Genomic DNA, 23788 nt, shown 5'->3' with positions numbered 1-23788 from the left:
CAGCAGAGTGAGTGTTAAGGAAAATGCTAAATATTCACTACCATGTACTATTCAGTAGTACTGAATAGATGGACACATCTTGTCAATTTTATCACCTTTGCCATCTCACTAGATTCCACATACTTTGACACTTGTACTACTCTGAGATCCCACCACAAGGTACACCTTCTCTTCCCCACCATGCTGTTCAGAGGAATCACTCCCTTCACATCTACTCTTCCCCATCTATATCATAGGAAATGCAACATTTACCCCTACAGTTGGTTTAACATGCCCTCCACCCAACCCAATCTATTGCATTCAGTGCTCACAATGCACAAAGAGGCCTCCTCTACACCAGTCAACCATTAAATGGCCACCTTGAGCTTTTCAATTCCCCTTCTCATGCCCATCCTGTCTCTGGCCTTCACAGGCACAGTGAGACCAAATGTAAACTTGAAGAACAGCACATAATTAGAAGATTTAAAAAGGGCAGAAATTCTGAATCGGGTTTCATTTGGAGAAGAAAGTCGGAGGATCAGAACGGGAGTGTGGTGGGAGCCATTTTGATTTTTTTTCTTCTTCTCATCGGAGTTAAGAGAGTCGGGACTGCGCAGGTGTGTGATGTCGGGCAATGAAGCGGGGAAGATTTAAAAAGGACACAGCCTTATACAGCGGGCAGCGTTGTTTCCAGGCAGTGGAGTGAGCCGGAAGCAGAGTGAATGAAGGCTTAAGGGCTTTGGCTCGACAGGCTTAGGCGGAAATGGGCAAGGCAAGGTAGGTTTAGGTTTCAGTTTTTCCTGTTATTTGAGGAAAGGGGGAATTATGAGTGTGAGGGCAGATTGTTGTTCTCAGTGTCGGATGTGGGAGGTCCTGGAGTCTCCTAGCCTCCCGGACATCCATATCTGCACCAGATGTGCCAAGCTGCAGCTCCTAAGGGACCGTGTTAGGGAACTGGAGCTGCAGCTCAATGACCTTCGTCTGGTCAGGGAGAGTGAGGAGGTGATAGAGAGGAATTACAGGCAGGTGGTCACACCGGGGCCACGGGAGGCAGACAGGTGGGTCACGGTTAGGAGTGGGAGTGGCTGTACCCCTTGACAATAAGTACTCCTGTTTGAGTACTGTTGGGGGGGGACAGACTACCTGGGGGAAGTAACAGTGGCTGTGCCTCTGGCACAGAGTCCAGCCCTGTAGCTCAGAAGGGTAGGGAAAGGAAGAGGAAGGCAGTAGTAGTAGGGGACTCGATAGTTAGGGGGTCAGATAGGTGATTCTGTGGACGTGATCAGGAGACCCGGATAGTAGTTTGCCTCCCTGGTGCCAGGGTCCGGGATGTTTCTGATCACGTCCACAATATTCTGAAGTGGGAGGTTGAGGAGCCAGAGGTTGTGGTACATATAGGTACCAATGACATAGGTAGGAAAAGGGAAGAGGTCCTGAAAGGAGAATATAGGGAGTCAGGAAGGCAGTTGAGAAGAAGGACCGCAAAGGTAGTAATCTCAGGGTTACTGCCTGTGCCACGCGACAGTGAGAGTAGGAATGGAACGAGGTGGAGGATAAATGTATGGCTGAGGAATTGGAGCAGAGGGCAGGGATTCAAGTTTCTGGATCATTGGGACCTCTTTTGGGGCAGGTGTGACCTGTACAAAAAGGACGGGTTACACTTGAATCCTAGGGGGACCAATATCCTGGCGGGAAGGTTTAATAGAGCTGTCAGGGAGGGTTTAAACTAATTTGGCAGGGGGATGGGAACCGTAATGATGGAGCGGAGGAGAGGGAAAACAGAAATAGATCTAAGGTAGTGAGCAGTAAGGATGTCAGGAAGGACAGGCAGGTGATGGAGCAAATTTGTAGCCACTGAGATGAGTTGCAGTGCAATCAATGCAAAAAGTGCCAAATACTGGACTTAAGGTGTTATACGTAAAAGCACGCAGCATAAGGAATAAGGTGGATGATCTTGTTGTACAGTTACAGATTGGCGGGTATGACATTGTGGCCATCACTGAGACGTGGCTAAAGGATGCATGTCTCTGGGAGCTGAACGTCCAAGGATACACAGTGTATCAGAAGGATAGGCAGGTAGGTAGATGGGGTGGCGTGGCTTTAATGGTAAGAAATGATATTAAATCATTAGAAAGAGTTGACATAGGATCGGAAGGTACAGAATCTTTATGGGTTGAGCTAAGAAATCACAGGGGTAAAAGGACCCTGATGGCAGTTATCTACAGGCCTCCAAACAGTTGCAGTAATGTGCACTACAAATTACAACAGGAAGTAGAAAAGGCTTGCCAGAAGGGCAGTGTTATGATAATTGTAAGGGATTTTAACATGCAAATGGATTGGGAAAATCAGGTTGGCACTGGATCTCAAGAGAGAGAATTCGTAGAATGTCTACGAGATGGCTTTTTAGAACAGCTTGTTGTTGAGCCCACTAGGGGATCGGCTGTACTGAATTGGGTATTGTGTAATGAACCGGAGGGGATTAGAGAGATGGAAGTGAAGGAGCCCTTAGGAGGCAGTGATCATAACATGATTGAGTGCACTGTGAAATTTGAGAAAGAGAAGCCGAAATCTGATGTGTCGGTATTTCAGTGGAGTAAAGGAAATTACAGTGGCATGAGAGAGAAAGTGGCTAAGGTTGACTGGAAAGGGACACTAGCAGAGCAGCAGAAGCTGGGGTTTATGCAAGAAGTGAGGAAGGTGCGAGACAGATATATTCCAAAGAAGAAGAAATTTTCGAATGGAAAAAGGATGCAACCGTGGCTGACAAGAGAAGTCAAAGCCAAAGTAAAAGTAAAAGCAAAGCAGAGGGCATACAAGGAACCAAAAATTAGTGGGAACACAGAGGATTGGAAAGTTTTTAAAAGCTTACAAAAGGAAACTAAGAAGGTCATTAAGAGGGAAAAGATGAACTATGAAAGGAAGATAGCAAATAATATCAAAGAGGATATTCAAACAAAACACACAAAATGCAGGTGGAACACAGCAGGCCAGGCAACATCTATAGGAAGAAGCACTGTTGACGTTTCAGGCCGAGACCCTTCGTCAGGATATTATTCAGTATGCTTCAGTATTCACAAGTGAAAAGGATCTTGATCAGGATGAGGTCGAAGTAGAGCAGGCCTGTGTGCTGGACAATGTGGAGATTAAGAAAGAAGAAGTGCTGGATCTTCTTAAAAACATTAAGATTGATAAATTCCCAGGGCCGGATATGATACACCCCAGGTTGTTGTGGGAATTGAGAGAAGAGATCGCAGGAGCATTAGCTATGATCTTTGAATCCTCTTTGGGTGCAGGGGAAGTGCCGGAGGACTGGATAATGGCAACTGTAGTTCCCTTGCTTAAAAAAGGTAATAGGGAGAAACCTGGGAACTATAGACCGGTGAGTCTTACGTCGGTGGTATGCAAACTACTGGAAAGGATTCTTAAGGATAGGATCGACGAGCATTTGGAGAAGTACAGTCTACTCATGGATAGTCAACATGGCTTTGTGAAGGGAAGATCGTGCCTCACGAGCCTGATTGAGTTTTTTGAAGAGGTGACAAAAGAAATTGATGATGGTAGGGCAATGGATGTGGTCTACATGGAATTTAGCAAAGCTGTTGACAAGGTCCCTCATGAGAGACTCATCCAGAAAGTCTTGAGGCATGGCTTTGGCTGTTTGGATAAAAAATTGGCTTAAAGGAAGAAAGCAGAGGGTAGTTGTGGAAGGAAAGTATTCTGCCTGGAGGTCAGTGACAAGTGGAGTGCTGCAGGGATCTGTCCTGGGACCCCTGCTATTTGTGATTTTTATAAATGATCTGGATGTAGAGGCGGAAGGATGGGTGAGTAAGTTTGCGGATGACACACAGGTTGGAAGAGTTGTGGATGGAGCTGCAGGTTGTTGAAGGTTACAAGAGGATATAGACAGGCTGCAGAGTTGGGCAGAAAAATGGCAGATGGAGTTCAAATCCGGACAAGTGTGAGGTGATGCATTTTGGAAGGACAAGCCAGAAGACTGAGTACAGGATTAATGGTCAGTTTCTTAAGAGTGTGGATGAACAAAGGGACCTTGGGGTTCAAATCCGTACATCCCTCAAGGTTGCTGCACAGGTTGATAGGGTAGTTAAGAAGGCCTATGGGATGCTAGGCTTCATTAACAGGGGGATTGAGTTCAAGAGTAGAGAGGTCATGTTGCAACTCTACAAATCTCCGGTGAGACCGCACTTAGAGTATTGTGTTCAATTCTGGTCACCTCATTATAGGAATGATGTGGAAGCTATGGAGAGGGTGCAGAGGAGATTTACTAGGATGTTGCCTGGTTTGGAGAACAAGTCATATGAAGAAAGGTTAGCAGAGCTGGGACTTTTCTCTTTGGAGCGTAGAAGAATGAGAGGGGACTTGATAGAGCTCTACAAGATTATGAGAGCCATAGATAGGGTGGATAGTCAGTACTTGTTTCCCAGGGCACCAATAGCAAACACCAGAGGGCATATGTACAAAATTAAGGGAGGGAAATTTACGGGAGACATCAGGGGTAAGTTTTTTTACACAGAGGGTTGTGAGTGCCTGGAATGACTTGCCAGGGATGGTGGTGGAGGCTAAAACATTAGGGGTATTTAAGAGCCTCTTGGACAGGCACATGGATGAAAGAAAAATGGAAGGTTATGGGGTAGTGTGGGTTTAGTACTTTTTTTTAAAGGATTATATGAGTCAGCACAACATGGAGGGCTGAAGGGCCTGTACTGTGCTGTAGTGTTCTATGGTTCTAGGATACTAAAAGCTTTTTCAAGTATATAAAGAGTAAAAGACAGGTGAGGGTAGATATAGGGCTGATAGAAAATGATGCTGGAGAAATTGTAATGGGAGATAAGGAGATGGCGGAGGAACTGAATGAGTATTTTGCATCAGTCTTTACTGAGGAAGACATCAGCTATATACCGGACATTCAAGGGTGTCAGGGAAGAGAAATATGCGCAGTCACAATTACGACAGCGGAAGTACTCAGTAAGCTGAATAGTCTAAGGGTAGATAAATCTCCTGGACCAGGTGGAATGCATCCTCGTATTCTGAAGGAAGTAGCTGTGGAGATTGCGGAGGCATTAGCAATGATCTTTCAAAAGTCAATAGATTCTGGCCTGGTTCCGGAGGACTGGAAGATTGCAAATGTCACTCTGCTATTTAGGAAGGGGGCAAGGAAGCAAAAAGGAAATTATAGACCTGTTAGCTTGACATCGGTGGTTGGGAACGTGTTGGAGTCTTGATTATCAAGGAAGAGGTTACGGAGTACCTGGAGGCATATGATAAGATAGGCAGAACACAGCATGGTTTCCTTAAAGGAAAATCCTGCCTGACAAACCTGGTGCAATTTTTTGAGAAAATTACAAGTAGGCTAGACAAGGGAGATGCAGTGAATGTTGTGTATTTGGATTTTCAGAAGGCCTTTGACAAGGTGCCGCACATGAGGCTGCTAAACAAGAAAAGAGCCCATGGAATTACGGCAAAGTTATATACGTGGACAGACATTGGTTGATTGGCAGGAAACAGAGAGTGGGAATAAAGGGATCCCATCCTGGTTGGCTGCCGGTTACCAGTGGTGTTCCACAAGGGTCGTGTTGGGGCCGCATCTTTTTACGTTGAATATCAACGATTTGGATTATGGAATAGATGGCTTTGTGGCTAAGTTTGCTGATGATACAAAAGTAGGTGGAGGGGCCAGTAGTGCTGAGGAAACAGAGAGTTTGCAGAGAGACTTGGATAGATTGGGGGAATGGGCAAAGAAGTGGGAAATGAATTACAATGTCGGAAAGTGTACCGTCATGCACTTTGGTAGAAGAAATAAACGGGCAGACTATTATTTAAATGGGGAGAGAATTCAAAGTTCTGAGATGCAACGGGACTTGGGAGTCCTCGTGCAGGATACCCTTAAGGTTAACCTCCAGGTTGAGTTGGTGGTGAAGAAGGTGAATGCAATGTTGGCATTCATTTCTGGAGGAATAGAGATTAGGAGCAGGGATGTGATGTTGAGGCTCTATAAGGCACTGGTAAGACCTCACTTGGAATACTGTGTGCAGTTTTGGGCTCCTTATTTAAGAAAGGATGTGCTGAAATTGGAGAGCGTTCAGAGAAGATTCACTAGAATGATTCCAGGAATGAGAGGGTTAACATATGAGAAACGTTTGACCGCTCTTGGACTGTACTCCTTGGAGTTTAGAAGAATGAGGGGGGACCTCATAGAAACATTTCAAATGTTGAAAGGCATGGACAGAGTGGATGTGGCAAAGTTGTTTCCCATGATGGGGGAGTCTAGTACGAGAGGAAATGACTTGTGAATTGCAGGGCGTCCATTCAGAACAGAGATGCAAAAAAAAATTTTTAGCCACAGGGTGGTGAATCTATGGAATTGGTTGCCATGGGCGGCAGTGGAGGCCAAGTCATTGGGTGTATTTAAGGCAGAGACTGATAGGTATCTGAGTAGTCAGGGCATCAAAGGTTAGAACATAGAACAGTACAGCACATTACAGGCCCTTCGGCCCACAATGTTGTGCCAACCCTCAAACCCTACCTCACATAATCACCCAACTTAAATTCCTCCATATACCTGTCTAGTAGTCTCTTAAACTTCACTAGTGTATCTGCTTCCACCACTGACTCAGGCAGTGCATTCCACGCACGAATCACTCTCTGAGTGAAAAACCTTCCTCTAATATTCCCCTTGAACTTCCCTCCCCTTACCTTAAAGCCATGTCCTCTTGTACTGAGTAGTGGTGCCCTGGGGAAGAGGCACAGGCTGTCGACTCTGTCTATTCCTCTTAATATCTTGTACACCTCCATCATGTCTCCTCTCATCCTCCTTCTCTCCAAAGAGTAAAGCCCGAGCTCCCTTAATCTCTGATCATAATCCATACTCTCTAAATCAGGCAGCATCCTGGTAAATCTCCTCTGTACCCTTTCCAATGCTTCCACATTCTTCCTATAGTGAGGCGACCAGAACTGTACACAGTACTCCAAGTGTGGCCTAACTAGAGTTTTATAGAGCTGCATCATTACATCGCGTCTCTTAAACTCTATCCCTCGACTTATGAAAGCTAACACCCTATAAGCTTTCTTAACTACCCTATCTACCTGTGAGGCAACTTTCAGGGATCTGTGGACATATACCCACAGATCCCTCTGCTCCTCCACACTACCAAGTATCCTGCCATTTACTTTGTACTCTGCCTTGGAGTTTATCCTTCCAAAGTGTACCACCTCACACTTCTCCGGGTTGAACTCCATGTGCCACTTCTCAGCCCACTTCTGCATCCTATCAATGTCTTTCTGCAATCTTTGACAATCCTCTACACTATCTACAACACCACCAACCTTTGTGTCGTCTGCAAACTTGCCAACCCACCCTTCTACCCCCACATCCAGGTCTTTAATAAAAATCACAAAAAGTAGAGGTCCCAGAACAGATCCTTGTGGGACACCACTGGTCACAACCCTCCAATCTGAATGTACTCCCTCCACCACAACCCTCTGCCTTCTACAGGCAAGCCAATTCTGAATCCACCTGGCCAAACTTCCCTGGATCCCATGCCTTCTGACTTTCTGAATAAGCCTACCGTGTGGAACCTTGTCAAATGCCTTACTAAAATCCATGTTTATCACATCCACTGCACTACCCTCATCTATATGCCTGGTCACCTCCTCAAAGAACTCTATGAGGCTTGTTAGGCACGATCTGCCCTTCACAAAGCAATGCTGACTATCCCTGATCAGACCATGATTCTCTAAATGCACATAGATCCTATCTCTAAGAATCTTTTCCAACAGCTTTCCCACCACAGACGTAAGGCTCACCGGTCTATAATTACCTGAACTATCCCTACTACCTTTTCTGAACAAGGGGACAACATTCGCCTCCCTCCAATCCTCCGGTACCATTCTCGTGGACAACGAGGACATAAAGATCCTAGCCAGAGGCTCAGCAATCTCTTCCCTCGCCTCGTGGAGCATCCTGGGGAATACTCCATCAGGCCCCGGGGACTTATCTGTCCTAATGTATTTTAACAACTCCAACACCTCCTCTCCCTTAATATCAACATGCTCCAGAACATCAACCTCCCTCATATTATCCTCACCGTCATCAAGTTCCCTCTCATTGGTGAATACTGAAGAGAAGTATTCATTGAGGACCTCGCTCACTTCCACAGCCTCCAGGCACATCTTCCCACTTTTATCTCTAATCGGTCCTACCTTTACTTCTGTCATCCTTTTGTTCTTCACATAATTGAAGAATGCTTTGGGGTTTTCCTTTACCCTACTCGCCAAGGCCTTCTCATGCCCCCTTCTTGCTCTTCTCAGCCCCTTCTTAAGTTCCTTTCTTGCTACCCTATATTCCTCAATAGACCCATCTGATCCTTGCTTACTAAACCTCATGTATGCTGCCTTCTTCCACCTGACTAGATTTTCCACTTCACTTGTCACCCATGGTTCCTTCACCCTACCGTTCTTTATCTTCCTCACCGGGACAAATTTATCCCTAACATCCTGCAAAAGATCCTTAAACATCGAGCACATGTCCATAGTACATTTCCCTGCAAAATCATCATCCCAATTCAATTCCGCAAGTTCTAGCCTTATAGCCTCATAATTTGTTCTTCCCCAATTAAAAATTTTCCTGTCCTCTCTGATTCTATCCTTTTCTATGATAATGCTAAAGGCCAGGGAGCGGTGATCACTGTCCCCCAGATGCTCACCCACTGACAGATCTGTGACCCGACCCGGTTCGTTACCTAATACTAGATCTAGTATGGCATTCCCCCTAGTTGGTCTGTCAACATACTGTGACAGGAACCCATCCTGGACACACTTAACAAACTCTGTCCCGTCTAAACCCTTGGAACTAATCAAGTGCCAATCAATATTAGGGAAGTTAAAGTCACCCATGATAACAACCTTGTTATTTTTGCACCTTTCCAAAATCTGCCTCCCAATCTGCTCCTCGGTATCTCTGCTGCTACCAGGGGGCCTATAGAATACCCCCAGTAGAGTAACTGCTCCCTTCCTGTCCTAACATCCACCCATACTAACTCAAAAGAGGATCCTGCTACATTACCCACCCTTTCTGCAGCTGTAATAGTATCCTTGACTAGTAATGCCACCCCTCCTCCCCTCCCCCCCCCCCATCCCTTTTAAAGCACTGAAATCCAGGAATATTGAGAATCCATTCCTTCCCTGGTGCCAGTTATGGTGAGAAGGCGGGGGAGTGGGCCTAAAGGGGAGATTGGATCAGCTCATGATGAAATGGCGGAGCAGACTCGATGGGCCGAATGGCCGACTTCTGCTCCTTTGCCTTATAGTCTTATAATCTGATTAACCTATAGCTTAATAGTATGAACATTGCATTTTCCACTTTCAGGTAACCCACTCCACCTGTGTTCTTTTCGTACTCTCACCCGTCACCTGCATACCTATCTACCTGGTTTACTCTCCCATTGTTCATCTTTCTTATAATTTCCCCTGCCCCAACCCCACTACCAATCCGGTTTCATCTAGCATTATCCTGCCCTTATCTACCAGCCTCTGTTTCACACCTTTCTTTCACATCTGCATTCTGGCTCTCAGTCCTGTTGCAGGGACTGAAATGTTGACCACTCTTTTGCCTGCTTCCATAAATGTTGCTTGACCTTTCGAGTTCTTCCAGCAGTTTATACTTTGTGCTGAAGATGATTCAGCTTGGATTCCATTTCAGAGCCCTACTTTTGGTCTCCAAGCCAATCTGATTCTCTGAGAGCACTGGATGCTATAAAAGCTATGAGAGCAGACAATATCCCAGCTGTAATATTGAAGACCTGCTATCAAGAACTAACTGTATTTCTAGCCCTTACAGTACTGTGCAAGAGTTTTAGGAATGTGTATATAGTTAGGGTGCCTAATATTTTTGCCAACGTGGAGCAGAAAACCAAACAACTGAATTCAGAAGTGAGTTAAATGACTGCCCTAAGAAAACATGTGGATTTGAGGCATCTTTGTAAAAGTGAAGTGAGTGGATGTAGAAGGGAAAACACTTCACTAGTTGGAAATGTATCTTGCATATAGGAAAGTGATAGTGATTGTCAGACATTAATCACTTAACCCCAGGTATCACTATAAGAGTTAGTCATAGCCCTGTTCGAGACTCAACCACAGCTTCACACCATCAAGGTAGAAGTGGAATGTTCACCAATGATTGTACAATATCCATTTTCATTTGTAACTCCTAGGCAAATGAAGCAGACCTGGCCTGCTTGTAGCAAGACCATGATTAACATTCAAGCATGAACTGATGAAACAGGATAAAAAAATTCTGCAGATGCTAGATTTCAGAGCAACACATTGGAGGAACCTCTCAGTAGGTCAGGCAGCATGAATAAATAGTCAAATAAAAAAAAGGATATAGCAGCTGTCTAAATTGGAATCCCATCCACCATTTTAAACACTCATTCCCTCCATCAACACATAAACAATGCCTGCAGTATGTTCATCTACAAAAAGTGCTGCCAGGCTATTCCTTTATCACTGCCCAAACACCTGACCTTTCCAACATGTACAAGAGAAGCTCGGGAACATATGCCAGCTTTCTCCAAATTGCACACCACCCTCACTTGGGAATGCATCTTCATCACCATTGGCTCAAAATGTTGGAAATCCCTATCCAGCAGCACCATGGCTCAAGAGCCATTAAGAATAAGCACTAAATGCTGGCTTTATTTGCTATCCCAGATCCTGAAATCAATTAAAATCTTGTCAGGTTATAGACCTACAAAAGGCAGCATTTAGACTGTCACACGAACTTGCAGAAAATAGAGGAATATTGATCATGTGCATGTATGGCCTAAGTGCTGCTCCTGTGTTGTACTGGTCTGTGTTCTTAAAAGTTCATACCTTTCATGAACTGAAAGCCCCTGGAGAACGGGGATACAATAGCCTTCAAAAATATATTGTATGGGTCAACAAACAAGTACCAAAAATCTCTGAAGCATGCAGGCCTCTTTGGGAAAAATCCCAGCAAGAAACACTGAGCACAAGCTGTAAGTCAATCCAACAAGTAAAAGTAGCCTGGGCAAGTGTATCTCTTTCATTAACTTCCAATTCAATGGCAGCCATCTTTTGTATTATTTAGAAGGGAAAAGAAACATACTAGAGGTGTTATCCACTCATCAGCACCAGGATGCTACTAATGTACAAAGCCACGTGAGAAGAATTTACAGACAGAGCATTTACACATTGTTCTTGGCAGTATATTGACAGAAGAACTAGATAAGCACTACAATACAGAAACAGTGGAATGACCTAACAAACCATCAAAAAGTTTCTGGGTAAAAGTTGGCCTGTTTCTCTATACAGATACATTCAATGGGGTACAGATACAGAACATAAATCATTTGTGCAAAACCAACTGCAGTCATTAATAGTCATTTATATAAACGTAAACATTTTAACATTTTCTAAATGTAACCTCCAGGCATACCGGTTGAGAAAACTACTTAAATATTTCTATTCTGGTCAGTGTTAGGGTGACAAATGTCTTCAGACAGAAACTAACAGGATCATGTTATGTAAGTAATTGCTACTCACCTGAAGACATAATCATGTCCCGCTGAATAATTTTAGCAGATGTCAGATCGTTGATGATGTATTGCAGCCGGATGTGAGAAAACACTATTGCAAACTTTTGTCCTTGTTCTGTTTCCAGGAAGCTCTTGTAACTGCAGTTTTCTTTGTGAAAGAATAAATTAATCTATTATTTCATATGAAATGTTAAATCACTGTTACAACATATTCCTCATTTGGTCCAAACCTTGTTAATTCTGGATCAGCATGTGAGTGTAAATCTAGAGAATATTTTTATTTATTTACAGATATAGTGCCTTCCACCACACTTAGCCTTGCTGCCCAGCAACCAACCTATATAACCTTAGCCTAATCACAGGGCAATTTACAATGACCAATTAACCTACTAACCAGTACGTCTTTGGATTATGGACACTGGCATTGAACTCCGAACTTTGACGCCCCAAGCTATAGTATCATCTTTTCTGTGACGATATTGTATTTTCTAACATGTTACCATATATCCATTTATATTAAACCTTTAATAATAACTAACATTTCCCAAGTGCTTCACAGCAGTACTATCATACAAAAATACCACATATTATATGCATATATACAGGCAAATAACAAAAACTGGTCAAAAGAAGCGAATCTTGAAGAAGAGGGTGGTATAGGGGCAAGAGTTTAAGACGGGGATGTAAAAGCCTTGGGCTCAGGCATCTGAAGGAATGGACCTACCCCCCCCCCCCCACCCCCCTGCACTGGAGGAGCAATTAAATTTCAACATGGGCAAGAAACAGAAATGGAGGGATATGGTTATCTTGGAGGTTAATAGAAATTGTGAAAGGGGAGTGGGGTGGAATAAATGTTACTTGAGAATCAACAAACTTCAGTATAGCTTCCCTACGTATGGAGCTACTCTACTATTAGACATGCATATCCTCTCTTTAGGCTACAGGTGATATGTAGTACGAGGAGAATCAACTCATATCAGAAAAATGTAGCTTCAAGTACATTAGGTGCAATCAGTGCTTGTGTTGAAGTCACTATCTATAGGGATCCCACCTCTTTCTATGTGATTTCCAATCAATTATATTGGTAGTAATTTTCATTATTTTCAGCTGTGACTTATTGGGTAATGCTCTTGTTCCTAAGTCAAAGGATTATGGATCCTATCCTATCTGTAATAGCCCATTACAGATATTCAAATATAAAACACCAGACTAACATTTCCCAATTGAGTACTGATGTAGCACTACAATATTTAAGTTGCCAAATTTTGGACAGTCATTAAACCAAGGTCCCATTCTGCTTTCTTAGGTGGTAATACAAGACCCTGGGCACTATCTTGAAGAAATGTTATGTTGTCACTGGTATCCTGGTTAGCATTTTCCCTTCAATCAAAAAAAAGCAGGTTATACAGCAGCTTCTGGTATATTGCTGGCAATAAAATAGCTATCATGGTTCTTACAACAGCAGTTATACAATGTACTTCATTCTGAATTGGGGCAATGGGTATGAAAAATGCAAGAAAAGTGGAAGTCATTTGTAATTAATAACAATCTATTATAGGGATGAACAGATTATCTCAGATGAGGGAGAAAAAGATGTGACAACATGTGATGCTTTGGTATAGATTCACTTATTCTATGTCTTTATTTTAATATTTGCAGAACTGAAACCCGGTCCACTTGTAGAATAGAAGTATGCTTGATGAGGAACAGATCTGGACACAGTAGACTGATAAGGAAAAGGAATTCTATTTCCTGGATGAGTCTATGTTGATTATATATTCCATCAGCAGTACTAGAATTAAGCAGACTCCTCAGATGTCAATTAGTGGAAGGCTCTGCTGCAGTTCATGTCTGCCTATACAGGAACCACGCAGTCAAGTAGTCAAGAGATTTATTTTGTTTCAACTATTGCACCCACTGAGCTCTAAAAATGAACTACCTCAAAGGCAGATACTCTGTTATTGATTATAATCAAATCTGAAAATGATGGATTCTTTAATTGTTATTTTAGCATTGGTCAAACACAAGGAAATCTGCAGATGCTGATAATTCAAACAACAACACACACAAAATGCTGGTGGAACACAGCATGCCAGGCAGCATCTATAGGGAGAAGCGCTGTCGACGTTTCGGGCCGAGACCCTTCGTCAGGACTAACTGAAAGGTAGTAAGAGATAATCCCTATAGATGCTGCCTGGCCTGCTGTGTTCCACCAGCATTTTGTGTGTGTTGTTTTTAGTATTGGTGTTGGTTTATTGTTGTCACATGTACCAATAAACAGTGCAAACTTTGTGTGCCATCCAGGCAGATCATGACTTACATAACTATACTGAGGTAGTAAAAACAAAATACAGAATATAATGTTGCAGCTACAAAGAAAGTATTATTCAATTAAACATATAACGTACAAAGACTGCAATGAGGTAGATTCGGAGATCACAAATTCATCTTTAGCATATGACAGATCCATTCTGAGAATTAAAGGACAAGTTTAATAGAGGCAGCGTTATATTTACTTATTACTGTCCTTATTTAACATTATTTAACACATGGTCAATTCCAGTATACTTCCAGAAATTTGTGAACTTATAATGTCCATTAATTAGGTATTGAAGATACAGTATCTAGGGGCAGTATTAATTTGTGGTTGTTAAAATATTTGTGCACGACATACTGTATCTTAGGGAGGGTTTAATACATATGATAAGAAGGATAATGATACAGTCTGACAACTTCCAAATTGTCGCGAAATAGTATGGATATAATGAGCTAACAAAAAATGAGTTATTCCATTGATATCTGGCTCTACATTAATTCACTGAGACACATTAACAGCTTTGTAATTGTACAACAGCATAACAAAATGCTGCTTTTACAACCAAATAACTCCATAATCAAGTTTGCAGACGACAGCACGGTGGTCGGCCTGATCAGAGGAGATGACAAGACGGCCTACAGGGTTGAGGTCCAGCACCTGGCCGCGTGGTATGCTGACAACAACCTGACCCTTAACACCCAGAAGACCAAGGAGATCATTGTGGACTTTAGGCATGCTAGGAGCCACACTCACATCCGTATCTACATCAATGGAGCTGTACTGGAGCATGTATCAAGCTTCAAACTCCTTGGTGTCCACATTTCCGGGGATCTCACCTGGTCCCTGAACTCTTCCATCCTGATCAAAAAGGCGCAACAGAGTCTTTATTTCCTGCGGAGCATCAAGAAAGCTCACCTCTGTCCCAGGATACTGACAGACTTTTACCACTGTACCACTGAGAGCATACTCACCAACTGCATCTCAGCGTGGTATGGCAATTGTCCTGTATCAGACCGCAAAGCACTCCAGCATGTGGTGAAAACTGCCCAGCAGATTATTGGCACCCAATTGCCCACCGTTGAGAACATCTACCATAAACGCTGCCTGGGCAGGGCAAAAAGCATTATCAAGGGTGCATCTCACCCTAACCACGGACTTTTAACTCTCCTCCCATCCGGTAGGCGCTACAGGAACCTCCGCTCCTGCACCAGCAGGCACAGGAAGAGCTTCTTCCCTGAGGCTGTGACCCTGCTGAAACTCACATCACAGCGCCTAGCAGTAGATAGATAGATAGATAGATAGATACTTTATTCATCCCCATGGGGAAATTCAACTTTTTTTCCAATGTCCCATACACTTGTTGTAGCAAAACTAATTACATACAATACTTAACTCAGTAAAAAATATGATATGCATCTAAATCACTATCTCAAAAAGCATTAATAATAGCTTTTAAAAAGTTCTTAAGTCCTGGCGGTAGAATTGTAAAGCCTAATGGCATTGGGGAGTATTGACCTCTTCATCCTGTCTGAGGAGCATTGCATCGATAGTAACCTGTCGCTGAAACTGCTTCTCTGTCTCTGGATGGTGCTATGTAGAGGATGTTCAGAGTTATCCATAATTGACCGTAGCCTACTCAGCGCCCTTCGCTCAGCTACCGATGTTAAACCCTCCAGTACTTTGCCCACGACAGAGCCCGCCTTCCTTACCAGCTTATTAAGACGTGAGGCGTCCCTCTTCTTAATGCTTCCTCCCCAACACGCCACCACAAAGAAGAGGGCGCTCTCCACAACTGACCTATAGAACATCTTCAGCATCTCACTACAGACATTGAATGACGTCAACCTTCTTAGGAAGTACAGTCGACTCTGTGCCTTCCTGCACAAGGCATCTGTGTTGGCAGTCCAGTCTAGCTTCTCGTCTAACTGTACTCCTAGGTACTTGTAGGTCTTAACCTGCTCCACACATTCTCCATTAATGATCACTGGCTCCATATGAGGCCTAGATCTCCTAAAGTCCACCACCATCTCCTTGGTCTTGGTGATATTGAGACGCAGGTAGTTTGAGTTGCACCATATCACAAAGTCCTGTATCAGTTTCCTATACTCCTCCTCCTGTCCATTCCTGACACACCCCACTATGGCCGTGTCATCAGCGAACTTCTGCACATGGCACCCATATTGTACTGTGCTGTAGCACTTACTTTTTATTCGCACTTATTTTGTAAAAAACACTATTCTTTGCATTTCTGGTTAGATGCTAACTGCATTTCATTTAGCTTTGTATCTGTACTCGGCACAATGACAATAAAGTTGAATCTAATCTAATCTAATAGAACATTGAACAATACAGAACAGTACAGGCCATTCGGCCCACAATGTTGTGCCAACCCTTAAACCCTGCCTCCCATATAACCCTCCACCTTAAATTCCTCCATATACCTGTCTAGTAGACTCTTAAATTTCACTAGTGTATCTGCCTCCACCACTGACTCAGGCAGTGCATTCCACACACCATTCACTCTCTGAGTAAAAAACCTTCCTCAAACTTGCCAACCCACCCTTCTACACCCACATCCAGGTCGTTAATAAAAATCACGAAAAGTAGAGGTCCCAGAACCAATCCTTGTGGGACACCTCTAGTCACAACCCCCCAATCTAAATAAAATAAAATCTAATCTAAAATAAATATTGGGGAAGGTAGTTGCTTTTAAAATGACTAAATATATTGAGTTACCACAAAAAGCCAAGCAAATGGGGCACAAGGCTCTTACTAATGTGAAAGTTTTGTTAAGACTATAGGCTGACAAACCATAATGTTACAGAATCAGTTAAAAGATCTATTTCTTAATGGGGACTTGCCATACTTTATCAACTATGAGAAATTTCACTTGTTTTCTTACTGAATGTCAAAACTTAAACATTGGCTCTGGCACATCACTCTTTGGTAGGTGGGAAAGGAAACGGAAGTTTGGTAATTAACGATGGTTACCAGTAAATGGGGAAAAGTTAAGTAAATTCAGTGGGATGCAACGATTGAATAAATTCCACTGTATGAGAGTTGGCACTGTGAATTTACTAACAGACGAGATTCTACAGATACTAGAGCACCATATAATTCTAGTGAGTCCACTTCATACATTTTCTCTTGCACAGAAGAACAACATATAGTTACCTTCCCTCTTGCTTGCTTTACCTGTGGTTATCTGTGAATAACTTTCAGTCATTTGGCGTGCTTGCGATCGACATTCGGCGCTCTTTGGCGTTGGCACAGCTGTTGGCCTATGGATTTTCTGTGCGAGTATTAAAAATGCCAACAGGACCAGTTGGATTATTTGGTGCTCTTGAGATCGTTGGGTAATTAGACACTTGGCAAAGGCCAATAAAAAAATGTTAGGTTTAAGCAGAGCAGCCATTATGGTAATGGTACAGAGTTAGAATGGCCCAAAGTTTTGGCAAGGGGAGGCAGAAGTTAAGGAAGCTTTCTGGTACATTTCCTTCTATCTTTGCCTGGTAGTATAGTGAAAATGGGTCTTGGATCAGCAGTGCGTTCTTCAGGTCAGATGTGGGGAGAACACTGGGAGATCTACTGATAACTAATCCTCACAAACAGGAGCTGCAGCTGGATGACTTTTGGCTCATATGGGAGAATGAGATGATGACATATAGGAGCCACAGGAAGTCATTCACCCCTAAGTTGCAGGAGGCGGCTGGCTGGGGTTTGTCAGGAGATTGAAAGAAAATCAACAGATAGTGCAGAGTACCCCTGTGGCCATTACCCTCAATAACAGGTATGTCACGTTGGATACTTTTGGGGGAGGATGGTGGTGGGGGTGGGGGGGGAAGTGAGGAACCAACCTGTCAGGGAAAAGCCAGAATGACCAAGTCTTTGGCACTGACTCTGGCTCTGTGGCTCAGAAGGGAAAAGGGGGACACTGAAGAGAAGTGCAGTGCAGTAGTGATAGGGGATTCAATATCTAGGGGAGCAGACATTGACTCTCAAGTGCTAGCATTAATGGCATCTCAGATCACATCCACAGCATTCTAAAAGGGAGGGTCAGCTAGAAGTCGTGGTGCATATTGGTCCAACGACATTGGTAGGAAAAGGGATGAGATCTTGAACAGAGAATATAGGGAGCTAGGGAGGAAGCTGAAAAACAGGGCCTGAAAAGGTAGTAATCTCTGGATTGCTGCCTGTGCCAAGTTGCAGTGAGGCTACAGGATTTGGCATATGAATGTGTAGCTGAAAAATTGCTGCAGAGGGCAGGGGTTCAGATTTGTGGATAATTGGGATCTCTTCTGGGAAAGGTATGGCCTGTACAAAAAAAGGACGGGTTGCACCTGAACTCAAGGGGGACCAATATCCTTGTGGGCAGGTTTGCTAGAACTGCTGGGGAAGGATTTAAATTAGTTTGGCAGGGAGATGAGAACCTGAGTGACAGGTCAGAAACTGGGGCGGTTGGTATACAAGTAGATGTAGCGTGTGGTGAGACTATGAGGAAGCAAAGATCAGACGATCTCTATAGAGGCTACAAGGAATCAAGGAAGGAGCTGAAGAATGAACTTAGGAGAGCTAGATGGGGCATGAGCCGGCCTTGGTGAGTAGGATTAATGAAAACTCCAGAACTTTCTACATGAACAGTATGTGAGGAACAAGAGGATGACTACAGTGAGAGTAAGACTGATTAAGGATAGAAGAGGAAATGTGTCTGGAGTCAGAAGAGGTGGGGGAGAGGGTGCTCTTAATGAATACCTTCCTTCAGCAGTAAGAGAGACCTTGAAATTTGTAAGGTCAGGATAAAATAGGCTCATATACTAGAACACGTTGATAGAACATTTGGAGAACATCAGGATAGATCAAGTCCCCAGTGCCATACAGGTAAAACCCCTGGAAGTGAGGGAAGAGACTGCTGTGCCTTTGGGATGATCTTCCGAATCAGAATCAGGTTTATTATCACCAGCATGTGACGTGAAATTTGTTAACTTACCAGCAACAGTTCAATGCAATAAATAATCTAGCAGAGAAAAAAAATAAATAAAATTTTTAAAAGAATAATAAAAAATAAGTAAATCAATTACGGTATATATATATTGAATAGATTAGAAAAACGTGCAAAGACAGAAATACTGTATATTAAAAAAAATTGAGGTAGTGTCTAAAGATTCAATGTCGATTTAGAAATCGGATGGCAGAAGGGAAGAAGCTGTTCTTGAGTCGCTGAGTATGTGCCTTCAGGCTTTTGTACCTCTAAACTGATGGTAACAGTGAGAAAAGGGTACGCCCTGGGTGCTGGAGGTCCTTAATAATGGACGCTGCCTTTCCGAGACACCGATCCCTGAAGATGTCCTGGGTACTTTGTAGGCTAGTACCCAAGATGGAGCTGACTAGATTTACAACCTTCTGCAGCTTCTTTCGCTCCTGGGCAGTAGCCCCTCCATACCAGACAGTAAGGCAGCCTGTCAGAATGCTTTCCACGGTACAACTATAGAAGTTTCTGAGTGTCATTTGTTGACATACTAAATCTCTTCAAACTCCTAATGAAGTATAGCTGCTGTCTTGCCTTCTTTGTAACTACATTGATATGTTGGGACCAGGTTAGATCCTCAGAGATCTTAACACCCATGAACTTGAAGCTGCTCACTCTCTCCACTTCTGATCCCTCTATGAGGATTGGTTTGTGTTCGTCTTACCCTTCCTGAAGACCACAATCAGCTCTTTTGCCTTACTTACGTTGAGAGCCAAGTTGTTGCTGCAGCACCACTCCAATAGTTGGCATATCTCACTCCTGTATGCCCTATCGTCACCACCTGAGATTCAACCAACCATGGTTGTATCGTCAGCAAATTTATAGATGGTATTTGAGCTATGCCTAGTCACATAGTCATGTGTATATAGAGAGTAGAGCGGTGGGATAAGCACACATCCCTGAGTTGCGCCAGTGTTGATAGTCAGCGAGAAGGATATGTTATCACCAATCCGCACAGATTGTGGTCTTCCAGTTAGGTAGTTGAGGATCCAATTGCAGAGCGAGGTACAGAAGCCCAGGTTCTGCAACTACTCAATCAGGATTGTAGGAATGATGGTATTATAGTCGATGAACAGCATCCTGACATAGGTGTTTGTGTTGTCCAGGTGGTCTAAAGCCGTGTGCAGAGCCATTGAGATTGCGTCTGCCATTGACCTATTGTGGCAATAGACAAATTACAATAGGTCCAGGTCCTTGCTGAGGCAGGAGTTCAGTCTAGTCATTACCAACCTTTCAAAGCATTTCATCACTGTCTGAGTGCTACTAGGTGATAGTCCTAAAGGCAGCCCACATTATTCTTCTTAGGCACTGGTATAATTGTTGCCTTTTTGAAGCAGGTGGTAACTTCCACCCATAGCAGTAAGGGGTTGAAAATGTCCTTGAGAACTTCTGCTAGTTGGTTGGCACAGATTTTCAGAGCCTTACCAGACACTCCTTCTGGACCTTCCGTCTTGCACTCTCTTTAAAGACAGTCTAACATTGACCCTGAGATGGAGATCACAGGGTCATCAGGTGCAGCAGGGATCTTCACAGCTATAGCTGTGTTCTCCCTTTCAAAGCATGCATAAAAGGCATTGAGTTTATCTGGTAGTGAAGCATCGCTGCCATTCATGCTACTGGGTTTTGCTTTGTAGGAAGTAATGTCTTGCAGACCCTGCCAGAGTTACTGTGTATCCAATATCGCCTTCAACCTTGTTCGAAATCGTCTCTTTGCCCTTGAAATAGCCTTCCGCAAATCATACCTGGTTTTCTGGTGTAGGTCTCATCACTGGCCACAGGTGTGGTGCTGGAAGATTGGAGGGTGGTGAATGCTATTCCTTTGTTTAAGAAAGGGTACGGATAATACTGGCAAATAAAGACCAGTGAGTCTTACTTCAGTAGTGGGCAAGTTATTAGAGAAAATTCTTAGAGATAGGATTTATGAGCACTTGGAAAAACATAGTCTGATTAAGGATAGTCAGCATGGCTTTGTAAGGGGCAGATCATGCCTCACGAGTCTGAATGAATTCTTTGAGGATGTGGCAAAATGCATTTAAAGGTACAGAAGTGGATACGGTGTATATGGATTTTAGTAAGACACATGATAAAGTTCCATGGTAGACACATTCAGAAAGTCATGAGGCACAGGATCCAGGCAAACTTGGCTGTTTGGATTCATAAGTGACTTGAGAGGGTAATAGTAGATGGAGAGCATTCTGCCTGGAGGTCAATGAGCAGTTTAACTGCAGGGATCTTTTCTGGGACCCCTGCTCTTTGTGATTTTTTTATAAATGACTTTGATTAGGAAATGGATTAATTAGTTTGCAAACGACTCAAAGATTGGTGGAGTTGTGGATACTGTAGAAGATTGTCGTAGATTACAACGGGGCATTGAAATAATGCAAAACTGGGCTGAGAAGAGCCAGATGAATTTGAACCTGGAAAAGTGTGAAGTGCAAGGTCCAATTTGAGGGCAGAGTACAGGGATAATGGCATGATTTTTGGCAGTATGAAAGAACAGAGGGATCTTGGGATCCACATCTATAGATCCCTCAAAATTGTGCACATTGATTGGGTTGTTAAGAATGCATATGTTGTGTTGGCTTTCATTAGTTGAGAGATTGAGTCAAAGAGCCAAGAGTCATGGAGATGAACAACAAAGAATCAGGCCCTTCGGCCAATCTAGTCCATGCGAAAACTATTTAATCTGCCTACTCCCATTGACCTGTACTGGGAACATAGCCCTCCATATTCCTTTCCATATACCTACTAAAACTTCTCTTAAACATTCAACTTGATCTCGCATGGACCACTTGTGCTGGTAGCTCATTCCACACTCTCATGACCTTTAAGTGAAGAGGTTTCCTATCATGTTCCCCTTAAACATCTCACCTTTCACCCTTAACCCATGACATATAGTTGTAGTCCCACCCATAAAATCTCCTCTCAATTTTCTACATTTTAAAGAATACAGTCAAAACCTATTAAATCTCTCCTTATAACTCAGGTCTTCCAGACCCAACAACATCCTCGTAAATTTTCTCTGCAATCAACCTTATTTAATTCTTTCCTATAGGTAGGTGACTAAAACTGTATACAATACTCCAAATTGGGCTTCATCAACATCTCATTCAATTTCAACATAACACCTTATTTTCTATACTCATTACATTGATTTATGAAGGTCAATGTGCCAAAAGCATTCTTTACAGCGCTACCTATCTGTGACACCACTTTCAACAAATTTTGCACCTGGATTCCTAGACCCTTTTGTTTTACTACACTCTACTTGTCTGCATTCAATTCCATCTGCCATTTTTCAGCCATTTTTTCCAGCTGATGCAAATACCTCCTCATTGTCCACACTTCCAATTTTGGTGACATCCGCAAATTTGCTGATCCAGTTAACCACATTACCATCTAGATCATTGATATAGATGACAAACAACAATGAACCTAGCACTGATCCCAGCAGCACACCACTGGCCTCCAGAGAAACAACCATCTACTACCACTCTTTGGCTTCTCCCATGAAGCCAACATCTAATCCAATTTATTACCTCCCATGCGAGACTTTGTCAAATGGCCTTACTAAAGTCCACGTAGAGAACCTACACTGCCTTGCCTCCCGTAGGGTCCGAGGGAACACCTTGTTAGGCCCTGGGGATTTATTCACTCTGATTTGTCTCAGGGTAGCAAACACCACCTCCTCTGTAATTTGCACAGGGTCCATGAATTTGATTCCACTTTGCCTCACTTCTACAGACTGTATCCATTTCTTGAGTAAACGCAGATGCAGAGAATGCATTTACGATCTCCCCATCTGCTTTGACTCCACACATGGATTACCATTTTGGCCTTCCAGAGAACCAATTTTGTTCCTTGCAATCCTTTTGCTCTTAACATATCTGTAGAATCCCTTAGGATTCGCCTTCACCTTGTCAGCAACTTCATGCCTTCTATTAGCCCTCTTGATTTCTTTCTTAACTGTTCTCTGGCATTTCATATACTTCATAAGTGCCACATTTGTTCCTACCTGTCTATACCTGCTATACACCTCCCTTTTTCTCTTAATCAGGGCTTCAATATATCTTGAAAATCAAGATTCCCTACACTTTTTATCTTTACTTTTTATTCTGACAGGTACATACAAGCATTGTACTCTCAAAATTTCATTTCTGAAGGCCTCCCACTTTCCAAGTACACCTTTGTCATAAAACAGCTTGTCCCAATCCACACTTGCCAGATCATTTCTGATAGAATCCAATTGCTTTTCTCCAGTTTAAAACCTCAACCCGTGAACCAGACCTACCTCTTTACGTATTTACTTTGAACTAATGGCATTGTGATCACTGGATGCAATGCGTTCTACACAAACTGTCACCTGCTCTGTCTCATTCCCTATTAGCAGATCCAGTATCGCATGTTCTCTCATTGGGACTTCTACGTACTGATGAAGGAAACTTTCCTGAACACATTTGACAAACTCTATCCCATCTAGTCCTTTTACAGTATGGGATTCCCAGTCAATGTGTGGAAAGTTAAAATCACCTGCTATATCAACTTTATATTTCTTACAACAGTGTGTGATCCCTTTACAAATTTGATCCTTTAAATCCCTCAGACTATTGGGTGATCTGTAATACAGCTTCATTAATTGGTCATAGTTTTCTTATTTCTCAGATCCACCCAACTTATTTTTGAGTCAAGTTCTCCAATCTGTCCTGATGGAGCAGTGCCTTGACATTTAACTTGACTAGTAATGCCACCCCTCTTCCTTTATTTACTCCCACTCTATCATATCTAACCCCAGAATATTGAGGTGACAGTCCCGTACCTCCTGCAACCAAGTCTCACTAATGGCGACAATATCATAATTCCAGATGTTGATCCATGCCCTGAGCTAATCTCCTT

General features: G+C 43.0%; 1 protein-coding gene across 1 annotated transcript in view; it reads right to left on the bottom strand.

The window, feature by feature from the left end:
- The window catches only part of gmcl1 (germ cell-less, spermatogenesis associated), a 260756-nt gene that overhangs the window by 110804 nt on the left and 126164 nt on the right, over positions 1-23788 (bottom strand). Inside the window, exon 9 of the mRNA XM_073062046.1 lies at positions 11560-11700. Coding sequence (XP_072918147.1) covers positions 11560-11700 — 141 coding nt within the window. The remainder of the gene's footprint in view (positions 1-11559; positions 11701-23788) is intronic.

This window comes from Hemitrygon akajei, chromosome 1, assembly GCF_048418815.1.
Source record: "Hemitrygon akajei chromosome 1, sHemAka1.3, whole genome shotgun sequence".
Lineage (NCBI taxonomy): Eukaryota > Metazoa > Chordata > Chondrichthyes > Myliobatiformes > Dasyatidae > Hemitrygon > Hemitrygon akajei.
Note: the sequence above shows the minus strand (reverse complement) of the source record. Positions and strands in the feature narration are given on the sequence as shown.